Below are 21701 nucleotides of genomic sequence, written 5' to 3'. Positions count from 1 at the left end.
GGCAGGATTCGAACCTGCGACTGTGGCAGCAGCGCAGTTCCAGACTGAAGCACCTAGAACCGCTCAGCCACAGCGGCCAGCTGGCATGTGCATTATTATACTTTTAATCTTTGAGTATAAAGAAGTATAAGATTTATTTGTTTACAGCTTCTTTGTAAATTTCATTATGCTTGTGTTTTTGTATAGATATTTGGTTGTAAAAGGTCACATATTTAGAAAAACAATCTTTGCTCAGCTATAAACTCTCACTTACATTGTATGGGCTATGTGAAAAGTCTTAAGTTACCTGACGATAGGTGAAAGGCAGTTCATAATGAAGTATAAAAAAATATTATTGTGGAACATCAATACAGTGCATTTAAGTTTTTAATATGAGTAGTTTTAGTTTGTGACAAAATTTTCTTAAATTGTAAATATGCAGAAGTATATAACACAGTATCATTGTTATCCCATGAAAATAACAGCTGAACTGTGATATACACAGATGCAAAAATAATTTTCATGTAGACTTTTCCCCCTGGTCAAGTGTTCAGAATGGAGTTATATACTTTGGTGGTAGGACATTCAACAAGCTCCCCTCTAACATAAAGCAGAAAATTGGGAATCTCTACCATTTCAAAAGAAAATGAAAAACCTACTTCTTTATTTGAATATTTAGGTTCAGGGGTTGGAAAGTTTTGTTAGCTACATCGCAAGTGGAAGTTTTATTTTTCTACAGGCCATCATATTAACCATTATCTGTAGAAATTATTTATTTCACAATTGCAATTTTGGCCTTGAAATCGAAAAAATTATTGAATATGACATTCTTTGAAAAATGCTATATAAATCTGAACCTCAACAAAGAGAAGTTAATCAACCAGCAGTAGTGTTTGTCATAAAGCAGTTTGAAAAGTAGTAATGTTTTGTAAATAAGAATCATTGTTTATAGATGTAAGTAAATATTTTCTTTTAAAAAGTATCATGTGAAGAAAATATTAAGTTAACAATAGCAGATAAATGGCAGCTGTACAGTAAAACTGATGAGGCAGCGGTTTTTTTTCAAAGTAGCAGCTTTATTACTAATCTTTTATTAAATTTAAATGGATAAGCATGAATAGCATTAAGCAGTGCAGTAATAGTTTTCTGTTAATACGGCATACAGATTAAGTTTCCATGATTTTTGTCTTATGTTAACATACATCTTGACTTATTGTAAATCCCTGGAGGTGGTTCTAGATGAGATCTATGAATTATGGTTGAGTGAATCGATGATACTGAAGAATAAGCTGCTGCTTCTTATTGATGGAATGAACAATTGGTAAGCCTTGTACTAATTCCATAATGATCAAACCGGTGTAATAGTATAGCATTGCCCACACAATCAAATGCTTTTGTTAACTAAATGAAGATACCTACTATCATTACCTTATCATTTCCTTCTGTCACAGTGCTCCAAACATATGGGCGTGGAGTGGGGGGGGGGGGGGGGGGGGGGGGGGGGGGACAAAAATACAGAAACATTACAAATGCAACACACTGCCATGCCTAATACGATGTAGGAAACCACTGACCCTCAAAACAACTTCCAGTCATCACAAAATGGATAAATACAGGTCCTGCTTGGTTTCAAGGGAACCTTACACCATTCTTCCTGCCAAATAATGAAAAGTTCAGGTAATGATGATGGAGATGGATAGCGACCGCATGCCCTTCTCTCCAAAGTAGACAACAAAGACTCAATAATATTGAGATCTGATGACAGTGGGGGCCCGAGGAGATGCAACAATTTATCTTCCTGCTAACAAAAAGAGTCAAGGATGATACATGCTGTGTGAACAGAGGACCTGCCATCTTGGAGCACAGCATCACCATTGGGAAACAAACACTGTACCATGGGATGGACCTGAATAGCCAAAATGATCACATAATCCTTGGCAGTAATGAGATCTTGCAGAGTACCACAATATAGCTGCCCAAATCATGTACATCTACATAAATACTCTGCAAGTCACCATACAGTGCTTGGCAGAGGGTATCCTGTACCTCTGCTGGTCATTTTCTTTCATATTCCACTTGCAAATAGAGCAAGGGCAAAATGACTGTCCATATGCCTCCGCCTGAGCCCTAATTTCTTTTATCTTATCTTTGCAGTACTTATGCAAGATGTATTTTGGCAATAGTAGAATCATTCAGCAGACACCTTAAAATGCTGGTTCTACAAATTTTCTCAATAGCCTTCCTTGAAAAGAATGTCATCTTCCCTCCAGAGATTCCCATTCGAGCTCCTGGGGCATTGTGTTTCTTGTGTGTTGTTCAGACCTGCCAGGAACAAATCCAGCAGCCCACCTCTGAAACAGTTCAATGTCTTCCTTTAATCCCACCTGGTATGGATCCCAAAAATTGGAGCAGTACTCAAGAATGGGTCACCCTAGTGTCATATATGTGGTCTCCTTTAAAGGTGAACCACACTTTCCTAAAATTCTCCCAATAAACCAAAGTCAAACATTTCTCTTCCCTACCACAGTCCTCACACATTTGTATGAGACATACTGCTTTGCTGTAATAGTGTTAGGAATGACAACCAAAGATGTCCTGCTATGAATAGAAATGGTATCCCAGACCATCACTACTGGTTTTGGACTGTATGGTGAGTGACAGTGAGGTTGGTATCCCACCACGGTCTGAGGTATCTCCAGATATGTCTTTGCTGGTCATTGGGGCTCAGTTCATAGTGAGACACATCACTGAAGACAATTCTACTCCATTCAACTTGATTCCAGACTGAAAAATCTACCGTTTTGGACGACTTGAAGTGGCGAAGTATGTGTGCAAACTTCACTTCTTTAACGATACGACTTACTTGATATGGTCAGCTGACTTTCCTAGCTGGTTAGCCTGCTGCGGCAAACTCCCTTTCTCTTCTTCTCTGTAGTATATTGCTGGGAACAGGAATTTCTCAAGACTCTTTCTACTTATTTCTATAAGTAGACATACACAGTTTCTTTTGCTTCACTTAACGATGTATATTTAAACATCAAACTTTTACAAATCTCACTCTCCACATGAATAAATACTGTTAAGTAAGTCTCCTCAAATGTTAGAAACACAGTTACATTTACAACAGAGTTGGCTTGCTAACCACGAGTCTATTATACAGAAATCATACACCTCTCTTGCCCCTGGCAAGTTCAAGTTAAAAGTACTAAAAATCTTTTTCCACTCAATTGTTCTTTCATCACTAACAATAGTCACAGTTACAAAACAGCACAGAACAACACAGAAGTTCCTTGATTCTGCCATGTGCTTCATTATGACTTTCATGGATTGAATGACAAGTACTTGTCGGCGTCATTCGACTGCCATGTCTACAGTTTTCTCATGCTAAACTTCGGACCTGCATACACAGACAGGTGACGCGCAGTAGATAGGGTTCCTTTCTCCCACTCACATCTAAAATATCGTGTTTGAGAGGTGGAAGGCCGGGTGGTTCTAGATATTTTATACAATCATTATGTACATTAATATCACACATAATAAAAATTCACATTTCAATAGTATACATTTCTTTTCTTTTCAATCATAAATTTCAGGTGTTTATGACACATGAGTAATTTACTTTTTTCAGGCCACATGTCGTCCTATCTCCATGTAGGTATGCCTGTCCTATTTACTTAGCAAATGCTGGGTATGCCCCCTTTATCCTTTCAGAGTAGGCCTCATGGTTCATTACTCTAGTATACATTTCTATGTATACTATAATTAAGTATTTTCTGGTAAAGCTATGAATCTATTTTACACTTCACATTCACTTTTATAATACGTCATTTAATCCCTGGAGTCCTCCTCTACTTCTCAACTCCTATATCCTTAGTATATACTATATCTACCTATAATCCAAGTCGAACTATCCTACTATTCATCAACTTATCAGAGAATTTGCTACACTGACTTTTCTTAAATAAGCATCACGATTAACTCCAATCCTGCTTGAGTTCTCTTTCATTACTCATGCCTTCTTCTTATGTACACTCGATGTAGAATCATCATAGTTCAGTGTGTGTGTGTGTGTGTGTGTGTGTGTGTGTGTGTGTGTGTGAATCATCTCCTACAGAACAGACATTCCCATCTTCACCCTTGAGGCCCCCAAAGGAAATCTTAGCAACCCTATGGAAATGGCAAATAGTGAAGAAACAATCACACTTGTTTGCGAGGGTTGTCTGAAAGGTGAGATGTGTGTCTTGTGTTAGCCAAGATTTATCGGTTGGTGTAAATCATGATCTACAGTATCCACCCCCTTTCAAAATTGATACAAACCCTCCCATTTACATCACATCTCATAAAAAGTATAAAATATGGATATAATAGAGGGAAACATTCCACATGGGAAAAATATATCTAAAAACAAAGACGATGTGACTTACCAAACGAAAGTGCTGGCAGGTCGATAGACACACAAACAAACACAAACATACACACAAAATTCAAGCTTTCGCAACCAACGGTTGCTTCATCAGGAAAGAGGGAAGGAGAGGGAAAGACGAAAGGATGTGGGTTTTAAGGGAGAGGGTAAGGAGTCATTCCAATCCCGGGAGCGGAAAGACTTACCTTAGGGGGAAAAAAAGGACAGGTATACACTCGCACACACACCCATATCCAACCGCACATACACAGACACAAGCAGACATTTGTAAAGGCAAAGAGTTTTGGCAGAGATGTCAGTTGAGGCAGAAGTACAGAGGCAAAGATGTTGTTGAAAGACAGGTGAGGTATGAGCGGCGGCAACTTGAAATTAGCGGAGGTTGAGGCCTGGCGGATAACGAGAAGAGAGGATGTACTGAAGGGCACGTTCCCATCTCCGCACGTCCATCTTCACACGTCCGTACAGTGAAGAAGAACTCCAGAATTTCCTCTCCAACCTCCATTCCTTTGGTTCCATCAGATTCACCTGGTCCTACTCCAAATCCCATGCTACTTTCCTTGACGTTGACCTCCATCTGTCCAATGGCCAGCTTCACACGTCCGTCCACATCAAATCCACCAACAAGCAACAGTACCTCCATTATGACAGCTGCCACCCATTCCACATCAAACGGTCCCTTCCCTACAGCCTAGGTCTTCGTGGCAAACGAATCTGCTCCATTCCTGAAACCCTGAACCATTACACCAACAACCTGAAAACAGCTTTCACATCCCGCAACTACCCTCCCGACATGGTACAGAAGCAAATAGGTAGAGCCACTTCCTCATCCCCTAAACCCAGAACCTCTCACAGAAGAACCCCAAAAGTGCCCCACTTGTGACAGGATACTTCCCGGGACTGGATCAGACTCTGAATGTGCTCTCCAGCAGGGATAAGACTTCCTCAAATCCTGCCCTGAAATGAGATCCTTCCTTTATGAAATCCTCCCCACTCCACCAAGAGTGTCTTTCCGCCATCCACCTAACCTTCGTAACCTCTTAGTTCATCCCTATGAAATCCCCAAACCACCTTCCCTACCCTCTGGCTCCTACCCTTGTAACCGCCCCCGGTGTAAAACCTGTCCCATGCACCCTCCCACCACCACCTACTCCAGTCCTGTAACCCGGAAGGTGTACACGATCAAAGGCAGAGTCACGTGTGAAAGCACCCACGTGATTTACCAACTGACCTGCCTACACTGTGAAGCTTTCTATGTGGGAATGACCAGCAACAAACTGTCCATTCGCATGAATGGACACAGACAGACAGTGTTTGTTGGTAATGAAGATCACCCTGTGGCTAAACATGCCTTGGTGCACGGCCAGCACATCGTGGCACAGTGTTACACCGTCCGGGTTATCTGGATACTTCCCACTAACACCAACCTGTCAGAACTCCGGAGATGGGAACTTGCCCTTCAGTATATCCTCTCTTCTCGTTATCCACCAGGCCTCAACCTCCACTAATTTCAAGTTGCCGCCACTCATACCTCACCTGTCTTTCAACAACATCTTTGCCTCTGTACTTCTGCCTCGACTGACATCTCTGCCGAAACTCTTTGCCTTTATAAATGTCTGCTTGTGTCTGTGTATGTGCGGTTGGATATGGGTGTGTGTGCGAGTGTATACCTGTCCTTTTTCCCCCCTAAGGTAAGTCTTTCCACTCCCGGGATTGGAATGACTCCTTACCCTCTCCCTTAAAACCCACATCCTTTCATCTTTCCCTCTCCTTCCCTCTTTCCTGATGAAGAAACCGTTGGTTGCGAAAGCTTGAATTTTGTGTGTATGTTTGTGTTTGTTTGTGTGTCTATCGACCTGCCAGCGCTTTTGTTTGGTAAGTCACATCATCTTTGTTTTTAGATATAAAGTATAAAATATTTTATACAAAGTAGAAAATTATACACTACAGTATAACAGTCATTCAGTTCGTCACATTATATTATATTTTTCACAAACATAATATTCTTATTCCATTTATTTCATCTAAATCGGTATTTGTTTTATTGTCATATCCAGTTTACCAAGTAAAGATTACAAGATAGTTTAAGATTTTATAAATAGATGACAGAATAGTTTAAGATTTGCAAGGAATTTGGTGCAGGATGACTATTTTGGAAGAAACACTGAAAACAACTCGGGATCTGATGGTCGTCACTCTCCCTATTAACATAGAACATTAACGTCCCTGGGGAATATATGACTCCACCCAAGTCCCATTCATCTGATATTAACTTTTCTTGTGCTCTGGCAGACCAATATTTCTCTTTAAATTTCTTCTGGAAATCTCCCCATGAAGAAAAGTTCTCAATATTTACAGTACCCCATTCTGAGGCTTCCCCTAAAAGGTACCCCACAGAAAATTTAATCTTTTTAGAATCTTCCCAGTTCTTCGGCAAGGCTTTGTTGAATCTTTTCAAAATATGAGTCGGATGTACCTCTCCGTCGGGCTCGAATTTAGGGAATTGTCTCAATAACCCTGAATTCGCTCCCCATTGCAAATCAGTAACTACTTCACTAGTCAACACAACATTGGGTGAAGCTTCTCATTTTTCTACTTGTTCCTGGTTATGTTTGATTTCTCTCCAGAGTTTGTCTATGCCCTTCCTGGTATCAGTAAGTTCGGAAGAAGCCATAGGCGATGTATTCCTGGATGTTATTCTCTCAGTGACTTTCTGATCTATAATTTCTTCTACCTGTTCCTCCAGACTACTTACATTTATGATATTAGAGCTTGCTATCTTCCCTTGAAGCTTCTTTCTACACTTTCTACTCGTGTACTTACACATGTAATTTACGATTGAATGACAGGCGTTAATTCACTATGCTTATCAATGCTCGCTTTCAAAGTATGCCATCCCTGCTTTACAGCATTAAACTTAGCATTACATACATCCTCCAATGATCCTAACTTTTCATTAATCTCTGATTCTATACTATTACATTTCTCCTCAATATTCAGTTCTAATCTTTTTGTCAGATCCTGTAAATTATCCTTCTGGTTTTGATTGAAGTCAGTAAACATTTGATTTACATGATCGCTTAAAGAATCAGTCAGTTCTTTCTTTAATTCTAATTTCAAATTTTCTACTTTACCATTTAGGGTGTCGAATTCAGTCTTTAAAACATCCATGCCTTTGCACAGATTACTAAATTCTTTGCTCTGTGTGTCAACTTTGGCATTTAACAAACCTAGATTTGTTGCTTGACTATTCAAGGTTTCACTCTGGTTATTTAGAACTTCACTCTGAGCATTTAAACTAGAATGTATCAAACCTATTTCTTTCCTTGGAGTTTCATTCTCAGCATTTGACTGCTGACTCTGGTCATCTAAATTGGCATTTAAAGTTTTACTTTGATCATCTAATCGAGAATTCATTACACTAAATCTTCACTTAGAGTCTCTTTTAATTGAGTTTTAATTAGATTTACTAACTCAGACCAGTCAGGTCCTTCTTTTGTAATTCTCATAGCCATGACTGGTTCTGAAGTTTCCCCAACTTGCTGTTTGTTATTCATATTTTTACCCACTTTGGACCTTGTGAGCATTTAAAAATTAACTTTAAGTATAATAACTACACTAATATAGTTCATGCTTCAGTTTATACCACATTGTATTTAAACAATAAAGTTCTGTTTTACGCTCACCCGGTGTAGAATTTGGGCTGCATCAATGAGCAGATGTGTAATCAGCACCAGTGAACAGCACGGTGCCGGTGGCATCGGTCATTGGTTACCGCTTAAGCATTGGTGAGTGGAAGGGGAAGCAGGTCAGCACCGGATAACAGGAACTGGTGTCGGCGGTGTTGGATGTTGGTTTCCGCGTCTGCGGCCCCTTGATTTGTGTGAGAGCTATCCTCTCCCTGCACCAGATCTTCTTAGTCAAAGTGATCTTGGCATATTTCTTCTTAGAGAAACACAATGGAATCTTCTTCACTATACCTCAATTCAAATTGTTTCTCTTTTGAATACTTGGGCATGTCCCGAAGTCTCTGAGCAAATTCTTTATCATGTTTGATTTAGTTGCTATGGCAACATACAACATCCACTTTTCTCATTTTTTGGTCTTATAATTCCTGTTTTTTGAGTCCTTTTTCACTCGTTGCCATGTTCTAACATTTTGGACGACTTGAAGTGGTGAAGTATGTGTGCAAACTACAACTTTTTTAACAATACGACTTACTTGAGATGGTCAGCCGACTTTCTTTGCTGATTAGCCTGCTGTTGCAAACTCCCTTTCTCTTGAAACATCCCTTTCTCTTCTTCTCTGCAGTATATTGCTGGGAACAGGAATTTCTCAAGACTCTTTCTGCTTATAGAAATAAGTAGATGTACACAGTTTCTTTTGTTTCACTTAACGACGTATATTTGGACATCAAACTTTTACAAATCTTAATCTCCACATGGATAAATACGGTTAAGTAAGTCTCCTCGCGTGTCTAAATGTTAGAAACACGGTTACATTTACAACAGAGTTGGCTTGCTAACCACGATTCTATTATAAAGAAATCATACACCTGTCTTGCCTCTAGCAAGTTCAAGTTAAAAGTTACTAAAAATCTTTTTCCACTCAATTGTTCTTTCGTCACTAACAATAGTCACAGTTACAAAACAGCACAGAACAACACAGAAGTTCCTTGATTCTGCCGTGTGCTTCATTATGACTTCCATGTACCAACCAACAAGTGCTTGTTGGAGCCATTCGACTGCCGTGTCTACAGTCTTCTCACGATAAACTTCAGACCTGCACACACAGACAGATGATGCGCAGAAGATAGGGTTCCTATCTCCAACTCACATCTAAAATATAGTGTGTTCAAGATGGTGGAAGGCAGAGTGGTTCTAGAATTTGCACCGAAATTCTCAAAGCACTACAACACTTGTTGGAGATGCCACAAAGAGCAGATTGATTTCACTGTCTTTATGTTGTCTGGCTGCATGTCGTCTGATGAGAGTTCTTCAGAGTACCTCAAACCACCACCTAGCCTAATGAAAACACCATGTGAACTCCACAGGTACACTGATACCCAAGTAGCTGTTTCCTTTGTATAGTTCATTCCTGGTTTATCAAGAGGAGTCCTACAATTCCCCACACAATAATGCAGTTCAAGAAATCTGCAGCCAAGAATGTCACAGAGTCAACTAAGCTTTTTGTTGAGACCTTCCACTTGATGTTATGATAGTACGAATAAATTTTTTTGTGAATATTTTCTAGCTGAATACTGTGCATAATTATCAAATTTAGTTTTTGAGGCAGGACACTGATTCAAACTCATTGAATCATTTACATAAAAAATTATAATGTTTGAATCATTCCCCATCTTTGCAAATGTGTGGCTTTCGGAGATGCGGTGTGGTGTGTATTAACGAGATTGTACTACACTAACGAATCACTGGAGTTGAGAATGCTACCCTTGATGTAGCATCAATTTTGCTATCTGAATTGATGAAAAACATTAAACAGCTACATGAAGAAGGAGTGCAGAAGTACATAGCCAAAGCAGTTCTGCTGTTAAAGGCTTGGGAAAGGAGAAGAGGATAGCTGGAAAGATAGTTGAGTGCAGGGCACACTTGATTTGTGCTGAGAAACAGCACAATGGCATATTTAATATTTCATTCAATATTTTTTTTGACAATATAGTTCATTTAAGTAATATTTTGCAATGCTCCTTCATTTTTTAAACGGACTATTGGGTCTCTTTTTCTAGTGGTAAACTGCACACATGGAAACCAAAAGGTCACTAGCAGAGCTTACTATGACAGTGCCTAGATAGGCCCCAACAAGGGCATGGCACAGAAACAGGCAAGAAATGACCCAAAAATAGAGAGAAAGAACAATTAACTAGGAGGAGCAGTTCTGACAGAGGTGCAGGATCACCAAGGTCCTACTCCAACAGCCTTTACCAATGTCTAGACACTCTTGGATGACATAAATTGAAACTTAGGGTACTAAAGCAAAAGCAGTGCAATTCATATTACTTTTATTGAACAGAAAAGGGTGGATGAAAGAAGCACAGCACCTTACAAAATAAATCTCAACTCAACTGAAAAATTAATATCCAAATATACTTAAGTTATCACTGTATAATAGGCGTCTACAACCTACATTGTACTTAACCAAGAGAGTATAGTTTGCATGAGAGTTTAAGTATTATTTTGTGCCAGGCAGGTAGAATTAAGATACACATGATTACAAACCATATTCACATTTTAGTAGTTGTTGACATTGGCTGGTGTGATATGAATGTTCTGTCTGAATGTTTAATTACATAAAAAGAATCAAATAGTTACAGTTGTGTTACTTTATAACAACACCTATGTGTAAAGCTTTATTCAACCAAACACACTGATCTCTAATCAACAGATAGTATTTCAAATTGTAATGAGTAAGTTTTTGGTTTGTCAGTTTCTTTTTTTGTGAAACTAACCTGAAAATAGACATTATAGCTTTATTAACATTACAAAATTACGAGGAGTATTTTCACTGAAAAGGTTTTATATTTCATGAAGAAACATTTTGTCAGTTTCGATAACACTGTGAAACGAGATGAAAATGGAACAATAGTTTTTGTGGGGGATAATAGACTATCAAATTATAATATCAGAGTCTTGACCATCTTTGCAAATGTGTGGCTTTTAGAGATGTGGTCTGACATGTATTGACAATATTGTACTGTACTAATGAAACAATTGAGAAGAGAGTGCAACCCTCAATGTAGCATCAATTTTGTTATCTGAAGTGATAAAAACCATTAAACAGCTATGTACAGAAGGAGTGCAGAAGTACATAGCCAAAGCAGTTCTGCTATTAAAAGGTTGATAAAGGAGAAGAGGATAGTTAGAAAGAGGGCCTCTTGGTCTAGTGGTAAATTGCACACCTGGAAACCAAAAGGTCAGTAGGAAAGACTACCATGGTGGTGGCTAGATAGACCCCAACAAGGGCACAGGCACAGAAACAGGCAAAAACAGACCCAAAACTAGAATGAAAGAATAATTAACTAGGAGGAGCAGTTCTGCAGATGTGCAGGATCACCTAGGTCCTGCTCCCACAGCCTTTACAATGTCTAGACACTCCCGAAAACACGGAAATTGAAACTTAGGGTACTAAAGCAAAACTAGTGCACCTCATATTACGTTTATTGAATAGGAAAGACTGGAAGAAAAAAAAGCACAGTGTCTTACAAAATAAATCTCAACTCAGTTGTAAAATTGTTGTTATTAACATCCAAATACAGTGAAGTTACCACCATATAAAAGGTATCTACAATCTACATTGTACTTAACCAAGAGAGTATAGTTTGTACGAGGGTTTAAATATTATTTTGTGCCAGGCACGTAACATTCAGATACATGTTGATTATGAACCATATTCACATTTTTAGTAGTTGTCAATTTTGACTGGTGTGATGTGATCATCCTTTTTGACTGTTTAATTATGTAAAAATAATCAAATAGTTACATTTGTGTTAAACAATGCCTACACATAACACTTATTCAACCAAAACATTACTCTCTAATCAACTGTAATGAGTAAGATTTGGCTTGTCAGTTCATGTTCTTGGCAAAACTCACTTGAAAATACACATTACAGCTTTATTAACAATTCAAAATCATGAAGAGTATTTCACTGAAAATGTTTTATATTTCGTGAAGGAAAATTTTGTCAGTTTTGTTAACATTGTCAAATGAGATGACAATGGAGCAATAGGTTTTGTGGGGGATAATGGCACTATCAAATTATCCATCTGATTAAAGTGAAGCTTGGTTAAAAAATTGGACTTCTAGTTAACTATTTAAAATGGTGAAGTTAGAGAAATTTTTTTTAGTTTAAGCAGTTTTGTTTACATTGCAGTGCTGTAGTCTAATTTGAAACATGAGATTATTAGCTTTAATATTTTCTTAACATTTAGTGAAATTAATAAATTTTAAGTGATGATGGTCGAAGTAGAGAGGATATAAAATGTAGACTGGCAATGGCAAGGAAAGTGTTTCTGAAGAAGAGAAAGTTGTTAACATCGAGTATAGATTTAAGTGTCAGGAAGTCTTTCCTGAAAAAAAGTATTTGTATGGAGTGTAGCCATGTTTGGAAGTGAAACATGGACGATAAATAGTTTAGACATGAAGAGAATAGAAGCTTTCGAAATGTAGTGCTACAGAAGAATGCTGGAGATTAGATGGATAGATCACATAACTAATGATGAAGACCTGAATATAACTGGGGAGAAGAGGAATTTGTGGCACAACTTGACTAGAAGAAGGGATCGATTGATAGGACATGTTCTGAGGCATCAAGGGATCACCATTTTAGTATTGGAGGGCAGCATGGAGGGAAAAAATCGTAGAGGGAGACCAAGAGATGAATACACTAAGCAGATTCAGAAGGATGTAGGTTGCAGTAGCTACTTAGAGATGAAAAAGCTTGCACAGGATAGGGTAGCATGGAGAGCTGCATCAAACCAGTCTCTGGACTGAAGACCACAACAACAACAAGAAGTAGGTAGAATCACTATAATCAGATAGTTAGTTACAATAGAACTACTGAAACTAAAATTCATGAATTTAAAAACCAACAAAAGAACATTGCAAATTTCAGATAGGGGGTATGTAGTCATCAGTGTCTCTTGTTAAAATTAAAAACATGTTAACAACAAAAATGTTCTCACGCAATTAACAACATGATAAATATAAATTTATTTTACTGATGCAAATTCTTGTTAAGTGGTTGGGAAAAAAGAAAACACAAATAATCAAAAGAAAGAAAATGCACTGATTTAATTTACATTTCTGAGGCTGAGTGGGAATTTACAGTCTAACAAGGGAAAGAAACATTACAAATTGACTGAAGACCACAACAACAACAAGAAGTAGGTAGAATCACTATAATCAGATAGTTAGTTACAATAGAACTACTGAAACTAAAATTCATGAATTTAAAAACCAACAAAAGAACATTGCAAATTTCAGATAGGGGGTATGTAGTCATCAGTGTCTCTTGTTAAAATTAAAAACATGTTAACAACAAAAATGTTCTCATGCAATTAACAACATGATAAATATAAATTTATTTTACTGATGCAAATTCTTGTTAAGTGGTTGGGAAAAAAGAAAACACAAATAATCAAAAGAAAGAAAATGCACTGATTTAATTTACATTTCTGAGGCTGAGTGGGAATTTACAGTCTAACAAGGGAAAGAAACATTACAAATTGAAAATACAACGCTGGTGCAAGCTTTTACAACTAAAGAGCCATAATGCATTTTCCGTTGTGAGGAAAATAGTGGCAAACAGAGAGATAGTTTAGTAATTTTGTCACAAATGGCTCTGGATACATTTCCTACAGTCAATTACCATGACATGTTCTGGGTTTTCCCAAACTGCTGCTGAACTGATATACCTGTCTGTGTGGTTGTGCAGGATGTGAATTTTCCCTTGAGGTATCCACTACTGTAGTGGGCATGGGCTTCGTGTCTATCTTGGCCACTATAATACGTTCACTATGCTGTTTGTAGTAGCTTACCCGCACTCCTATTTTTTTATTCATTATTAAACCTACTCCTGCATTACCCCTATTTGATTTTGTATTTATAACCCTGTATTCACCTGACCAAAAGTCTTGTTCCTCCTGCCACCAAACTTCACTAATTCCCACTATATCCAACTTTAACCTATCCATTTCCCTTTTAAAATTTTCTAACCTACCTGCCCGATTAAGGGATCTGACATTCCACACTCCGATCCGTAGAACGCCAGTTTTCTTTCTCCTGCTAACGATGTCCTGAGTAGTCCCCGCCCAGAGATCCGAATGGGGGACTATTTTACCTCCGGAATATTTTACCCAAGAGGACGCCATCATTATTTATCCATACAGTAAAGCTGCATGCCCTCGGGAAAAAATTATGGCCGTAGTTTCCCCTTGCTTTCAGCTGTTCGCAGTACCAGCACAGCAAGGCCGTTTTGGTTAGTGTTACAAGGCCAGATCAGTCAATCATCCAGACTGTTGCCCCTGCAACTACTGAAAAGGATGCTGCCCCTCTTCAGGAACCATACGTTTGTCTGGCCTCTCAACAGATACCCCTCCGTTGTGGTTGCACCTACGGTACGGCTATCTGTGTCACTGAGGCACGCAAGCGTCCCCACCAACGGCAAGGTCTATGGTTCATGGGGGGGATTTTCATCACCATGAAGATGATATTTTATTTTTCTGGAGTCACCAAGCTTTAGTTAACTGTTACTGGATGGTTTGGATGTCACTTTAAGATTAATGTGAACCCACCAAAAATTAAACTAAACAAGTGAACAATAAAAACTACCACAATTATAAAATATTCAATGTACATACATAGGACAGTGGAGGGTTTTTATTTGCATGACACATAAATGATACTCATTTAGTGAAAAATGTTCAACAACTACTGTGATTTTTCTCAAATTTCATTTGTATTTGTCTTTTTGTCTTTTTTGCTTCAGCATTCCCTCACCTAACAACAAATCAGAAAAACCCACACTGTAACTGTAATATTTCATACCTTTTCAGACGCAAATACAACATCACACAGGCCCAACTTAGTTACTGCAATACCAATGGCAGGACCATTCACTACAGCTACCAATATTTTTGGGAAATCAATGAATGCTGTAACCATATTCCTGCAACCAAGACACAGCAAAAAATAACTGCAAGAAGAAAACCAATGTAAAGTGAAAGGGCAGCAGGAACTGCAATTTGTAATTAAATCTTTATTATAGGCACACATACCTAGTTCCTTAAAACAATCTCTACAGCTAAAATTTCCATTGACTGCAGCATAATCATGTCACAGCAAACATGATACATGTATTCAAGAAACATCTGTGTAGAATAGATGTCTTCTAGCTGACAGATTACCCATGTGATACATTGTCTTTGCTTTCCAAAGCCACTTTCAATTGTTACATATCTAAAATACATTGGATGTAATTTTGTACCATTCACAGACTGCATCATTTATAATAACATGAACAAGTACAATAACTGAGCGTTTTAGAAATCTAATGAAAATAATCAGTCATGATCATAAAAGTCATTATTTTAGTTTGTTACTGGTGACTGGTTTCAGTCTCAATTGACCATCTGCAAACTAACAGTCTCAATTGACCATCTGCAAACTAATGGATGACTCCATTGGTGACAAGCATAGAAAATTAGCAGAGCTGTTGTATATTTTGGTGGGCTCAGTTGATGACTGGTGTCTCCTGGCGCATACAACAGTTCTGCTCATCATTCACATGTGTCATCAATGCTGTCACCCACTGGTCTGAAGATCATCTACTACCAATTTTTTGTAATTTTTTTATATTTATGGTAATTGAAATTTGGAACTCAAATATCAATCCCCCAAAGCAGTTCATTGTAGCTCAAACATTTATAAAAAAATCGACTTTCTTAAGTTTTCCAAGTGTTTTTTGATATACGAAAGGTCATATTTTCAACAGGCCACGTGGCTCTGTGATAGAATGCTCATCTGTCTCATGGATGGTCCTGGTTCGATTCTCAGCCGTGGTACCTTTTAAAAAAATGATGCTCCCCATGAACTACCACCTTGACGTTGATTGCAAAGTTGTGTGCCTCAATGATCCACTGAGCTATGCTGGTGGAAGCTATGCTCCCTGTAGGGTCACCCATGCCAGATTGTCAGTAGATGAGAGACCAGACAAAAAGTTGTCTCCCTAGGGGGCTCCCTTCTGGGGAGAATGTAGATGGCAAACACATGGGCCCTTAGCTAAGTCTAACATTACTTCCACTTACTTGTGTCAGGCTGCTTCTGTTTTCTTTTCTATTGACCCAAGAAGGTGGACTTTGGTATGGCATTGAGGACAGAACAGGAAAACCATAGAATCTATTCACAGAGAAGTGGATACAACTAGTGTCTTCTAACAGTTTTGATAGTGATTTAGAGCGAGAAGTAGACCTACAAACTTCCCATTTCTTTTATATGAGGTGACTTACTTGAGATTTGCAGCCGATCTTCTTGGCTGGCTAGCTGGCTGCTGGAAAACTCTCTTAACTTCTTCTCCGTAGGATGACGCTAAGTACAGGAATAATTAAGCCTCTCTCTGTACTTGTGAAATAAGTAGATACACAAACTTTACTTTTTGTCAACCAACGATATATTTGTACTCCATACATAATAAAATTCTCACTTTCCACATACATATATGACTTCCTGTAAGTCACTCGCTCCGTCCAACGTCAGAAACAAATTTAATTACATTTATAAAAGAGTTGGCTTAATAACCATGACTCTACATCACACGAATCATAAAAAAGGTCTTGCTTCTACCAAGGCTGGATTGAGAGTTCACAAGATCACTTTTTCAACTGTTCTCCTTTCACATAACAATAGTCAATGACACAATAGGCACAGATCTGCATAAAAACTCCATGGTTCTTCCTCTAAAACATCTATGGATTGTCCAACAAGTACTTGTCAGTGTCGTTCGACTGCTGTGTCTACTTTCTTCTCGCGACTGACTTTAAACTTGCACACACAAACATGTGACATGCAGTAGGTAGGATTTTACTATCCCACACTCGTATCTAGAATATCATGTGTTCAAGATGGTAGAAGGCTGAGTGGTTCTAGAATTTACACAGAAATTCTCGAATCACTATAGTCTGACTCATACTGAGCAGCTGAATGTGGCTGGGCAACCATCTACCTATATGGAAAGCAACAGGATACTACCACATTACTTTCCCCCAGGAAACAGATAGTATGGGTGAGACAAAACTTCCCCTTAATCATATCTCCGGAAGGGGATTACATCGAGATCAAATACAGAGTTGCTGGAGGAGGATGAAAAAGGAAAGGGGAAAGAGAGTAGAAAGAGAGCAGGGAAGTTAAAGATAGGAACCATCAAAGGTGTTCACATTATTGCAGGCTGGCAAGCTGGAAAATGCCAAACAGGAAATTATGAGGAATAAACTGTATGTATTAGGTACATGTGAAATTATAAGGGGGAGTTAAGGAGAGTTGGATAGTGGAGAGTACAAATTGTTTTGCTCGGGCAGGGAGAAGATTGGCAGCTATGACATGGCAATTATGATAGAAAAGTGGCTGATGAATAACGTATTGAAAGTGGAGTACATAGATGAAAGACTGATGATGATGATGATGATGATGATGACATTAGGAGATGAGAAGAGGGATGTCATTTTAAAATAAATAAACAAGACAAGTCACTCACTGATGATGAAGTGGAGGAATATTACGGAAAGATTGAAGAAATTATGGATAAAGAAAAAAAGAAATGCCTGCATCATTGTAATGAGGGATTTGAACTAAATGGTAGGAGAGGGAGTGGTTGGAAGATTTGGGCTGGGAAACAGAAATGATGGGGGAGAAGGGCTGGTTAATTTCTGCTGAGAATATTCTCTTGTTATTGGAAACACACGGAACACCACAGAAGACAAAGATATACATGGGTGTCTAGGTCAAATGATGACAAATACGAAACTGATTATACACAACTGGCCATTAAAATTGCTACACCACGAAGATGATGTGTTTCAGACACTAAATTTAACCAACAGGAAGACAATGCTGCGATATGCAAATGATTAGCTTTTCAGAGCATTCACACAAGGTTGGCGCCGGTGGCGACACTTATAACATGCTGACATGAGCAAAGTTTCCAACCGATTTCTCATACACAAACAGCAGTTGACCAGCGTTGGCTGGTGAAATGTTGTGATGCCTCATGTAAGGAAGAGAAATGCGTACCATCACGTTTCCGACTTTGATAAAGGTCGGATTGTGGCCTATCGCGATTGCAGTTTATCGTTTCGCGACATTGCTGCTCGCGTTGGTTGAGATCCAATGACTGTTAGCAGCATATGGAGTCGGTGGGTTCAGGAGGGTAATACGGAATGCCGTGCTGAATCCCAATGGCCTTGTATCACTAGCAGTTGAGATGACAGGCATCTTATCGGCATGGCTGTAACGGATCGTGCAGCCACGTCTCAATCCCTGAGTCAACAGATGGGGACGTTTGCAAGACAACAACCATCTGCATGAACAGTTCAATGACATTTGCAGCAGCATGGACTATCAGCTCGGAGACCATGGCTGCGGTTATCCTTGACCCTGCATCTCAGACAGGAGCACCTGCAATAGTGTATTCAATGACAAAACTGGGTGCACGAATGGCAAAACGTCATTTTTTGGGATGAATCCAGCTTCTGTTTACAGCATCATGATGGTCACATCTGTGTTTGACGACATCGCGGTGAACGCACATTGGAAGCATGTATTTGTCATCGCATTACTGGCGTATCACCTGGCGTGATGGTATGGGGTGCCATTGGTTACACGTCTCAGTCACCTCTTGTTCGCATTGACGGCACTTTGAACAGTTTACGTTACATTTCAGAAGTGTTACGACCTGTGGCTCTACCCTTCATTCGATCCCTGCAAAACCCTACATTTCAGCAGGATAATGCACGACCGCATGTTGCAAGTCCTGTACGGGCCTTTCTGGATACAGAAAATGTTGGACTGCTGCCCTGGCCAGCACTTTCTCCAGATCTCTCACCAATTGAAAACGTCTGGTTAATGGTGGCCGAGCAACTGGCTTGTCACAATACGTCAGTCACTACTCTTGACGAACTGTGGTATCGTGTTGAAGCTGCATGGGCAGCTGTACCTGTACACACTATCCAAGCTCTGTTTGACTCAATGCCCAGGCATATCAAGGCCGTTATTATGACCAGAGGTGGTTGTTCTGGTTATTGATTTCTCAGAATCTACACTCAAATTGCGTGAAAATATAATCACATGTCAGTTCTAGTATAACATATTTGTCCAATGAATACCCGTTTATCATCTGCATTTCTTATTGGTGTAGCAATTTTAATGGCCAGTAGTGTATCATAATAAGTACAAAAACTACCTAAAGAATGCCAGAGCATACCCTGGAGCAGACATAGATTCAGAATACAACTTGGTCATTGGGGACTTGCCAGTAAGATTGAAGAGAATGAGAGGAAGAAAACTAAAAGAGAAATTTTACCTAGAGAAAATAAAGGAAGAAGGTAAGGATGCTGAGTAGGAGAAAACATTTATGTCAAAATGTGACAAAAGTGCCCAATGGAGAGAGAACAAACAAGAAATGGAAGAGAATGACGAAACCTTAAGGGTTCTGTGGGAAGAACGGGTAATAAAGACAATGCCACATAAAATGGAAGAAATTAGGAAATAAAAGACAGTAGGAAATGAGGATGGAAAAAGAGTGGACAAAAGCTGAATAATGAATTAAAGAGAGAAACAGCACAGGCGAGAAAAAGATGGATGAAAAAGGGCTGTAATGAAATAGAGAAACTAGAAAAGGAAGAAAAATGCGATTTATGAAAAGATTAGCTGCTAACCTAGTCTCTGAAGCAAAGAAAAGCAGGATAAGTATGGGAATAGAAAGAAGTGATTGTACTATGGTTCAAAAATCAGAGGAAGCATTGGGAAGGTAGCAAGAATATGTATAGTGCCTATATGAGGCTGATCAAGACCCAAACGATATTGAATTAGAAGAGGACACTAGAATTATAGAAGAAGACAAAGGATACTGTGTCTTGGAAGGAGAAGTATTAAGGGCTTTAAGAGAGACGAATGATAAAGTAAGTGGAATTGATGGATTACCAGCAGAATTGTTTAAGAGACATGTGAGTAGTGGTATGAAAGGGTTACCATATCTACGTAATAATACATATGAAAAAGGCGAATGGCCGGATAACTCTCTCAGCAGTAACAACAACAGAGATGAAAAGGAATGCCAAGAAATGTGAGGATTTTAGAGCTATAAGTTTGATTTCTCATGCAACAAAAGTTTTTATCATTAATGAAAATAATCAGTTATTGACAACAGAAATGGATAAATAAAAGATCTACTCACCAAGCGGTGGCAACAGAAAACACACACACACACACACACACACACACACACACACAGACACAGACACAGACACACACACACACACACACACACACACACACACACACACACACACACACACAGAAAGGTTTAACTTTTTACAAGCTTGTGGAACCAGTGGCTCCTTTTTCCGACAGAAGAGTTGAAGGGGAAGAAAGAGGGATGACGGAAAAGGACTGGAGAGGTCTAGGGAAAGGGGTACAGTTCAGAAAAGTCACCCAAAACACCACATCAAGGGAGACTTTATGGGGCTGGGTGAGAAGGAAAGACTCATTCCTTTTTAAATGGTGATAAATGGAAGACTTCATGGAAGACCGGAAAAAAGTATGCACAGGAACAGTATGGATTTAGAAGAGAAAAAGGTACAAGAGGTGCAATTGGACTACTGAGAATTATAGGTGTGAGATACATTGAAAGAAGAAGAGAAGTTTGTACTGTTTTCATTGACTTGGAGAAAGCCTTTGACAGAGAACAGTGGAATAAATTAATGGACATTCTAAGGAGGAATGGTATCCACTGGAGAGATAGAGGACTGATTTAATACTTATACCTTCACCAGAAAACACAAGTACAGGTTGGGAATGGGATGATAGAGGAAAGTACAATGGCATCAGAAGTGAGGCAACGCTACTGTCTCTTCCCAACACTGTTTTACATATATTTGGAGCATATTATTCGGAAATGTTTAAAACAAAATGGAGGAGTGTGGGTTGGCAGTAAGAGGATGGAATTTATTTGATTTGCATGTGATATGATGTTGCTGGGAGAGCATGAAAGAACTACAATTGGAGTGCTAAACAATTAAATAAGACCCGTGAGGAATTTGGAATGAGAATTAATAACAAGGAGACAAAATGTATGGTGATAAGTGGAAGAAAAGTAAGAAGATCTATATAGTCAGGGCAGGAAGATATAGAACAGGCTAATGCTTTTCAGATACCTGGGAACCGTTATTATGGACAACATGAGATGTAATAAGGATGTGAAAACTTATGGCAATAGTCAAGGAGGCATTTAATGTAAGAGGAGGCTTCTATGTGGATGCATGGACAAGGACTTGAGAAATAGACAGGTGAAGTACTTCATATGAATTGCGGCATTAAACAGAGCTGAGACAAGGACACTAAGGTAAGAGGAAAAAAGAAGAATAGAAGCATTTGAGATGTGGATTTGGAGGAGAATAGTATGCATAAAATGAGTAGACAAAGTGAGAAATGAGGTGGTGCTGAGAAGAATGGGGGAAGAGAGGAGAGGAAACAGTTGGCTTAGATACTGGATGAGAAGTGATTGTTTACTAATG

At 38.8% G+C, this 21701-nt stretch overlaps 1 protein-coding gene across 2 annotated transcripts in view; it reads right to left on the bottom strand.

Moving 5' to 3' along the window:
- The window catches only part of LOC124605665 (enoyl-CoA delta isomerase 2-like), a 114001-nt gene that overhangs the window by 43694 nt on the left and 48606 nt on the right, over positions 1 to 21701 (bottom strand). For both annotated transcript variants that reach the window (XM_047137506.1, XM_047137505.1), the window contains exon 4: positions 14965 to 15085. In XM_047137506.1, coding sequence (XP_046993462.1) covers positions 14965 to 15085 — 121 coding nt within the window. The remainder of the gene's footprint in view (positions 1 to 14964; positions 15086 to 21701) is intronic.

This window comes from Schistocerca americana, chromosome 3, assembly GCF_021461395.2.
Source record: "Schistocerca americana isolate TAMUIC-IGC-003095 chromosome 3, iqSchAmer2.1, whole genome shotgun sequence".
Taxonomy (NCBI): Eukaryota; Metazoa; Arthropoda; class Insecta; order Orthoptera; family Acrididae; genus Schistocerca; species Schistocerca americana.
This window is presented reverse-complemented; position numbering and strand designations above follow the sequence as displayed.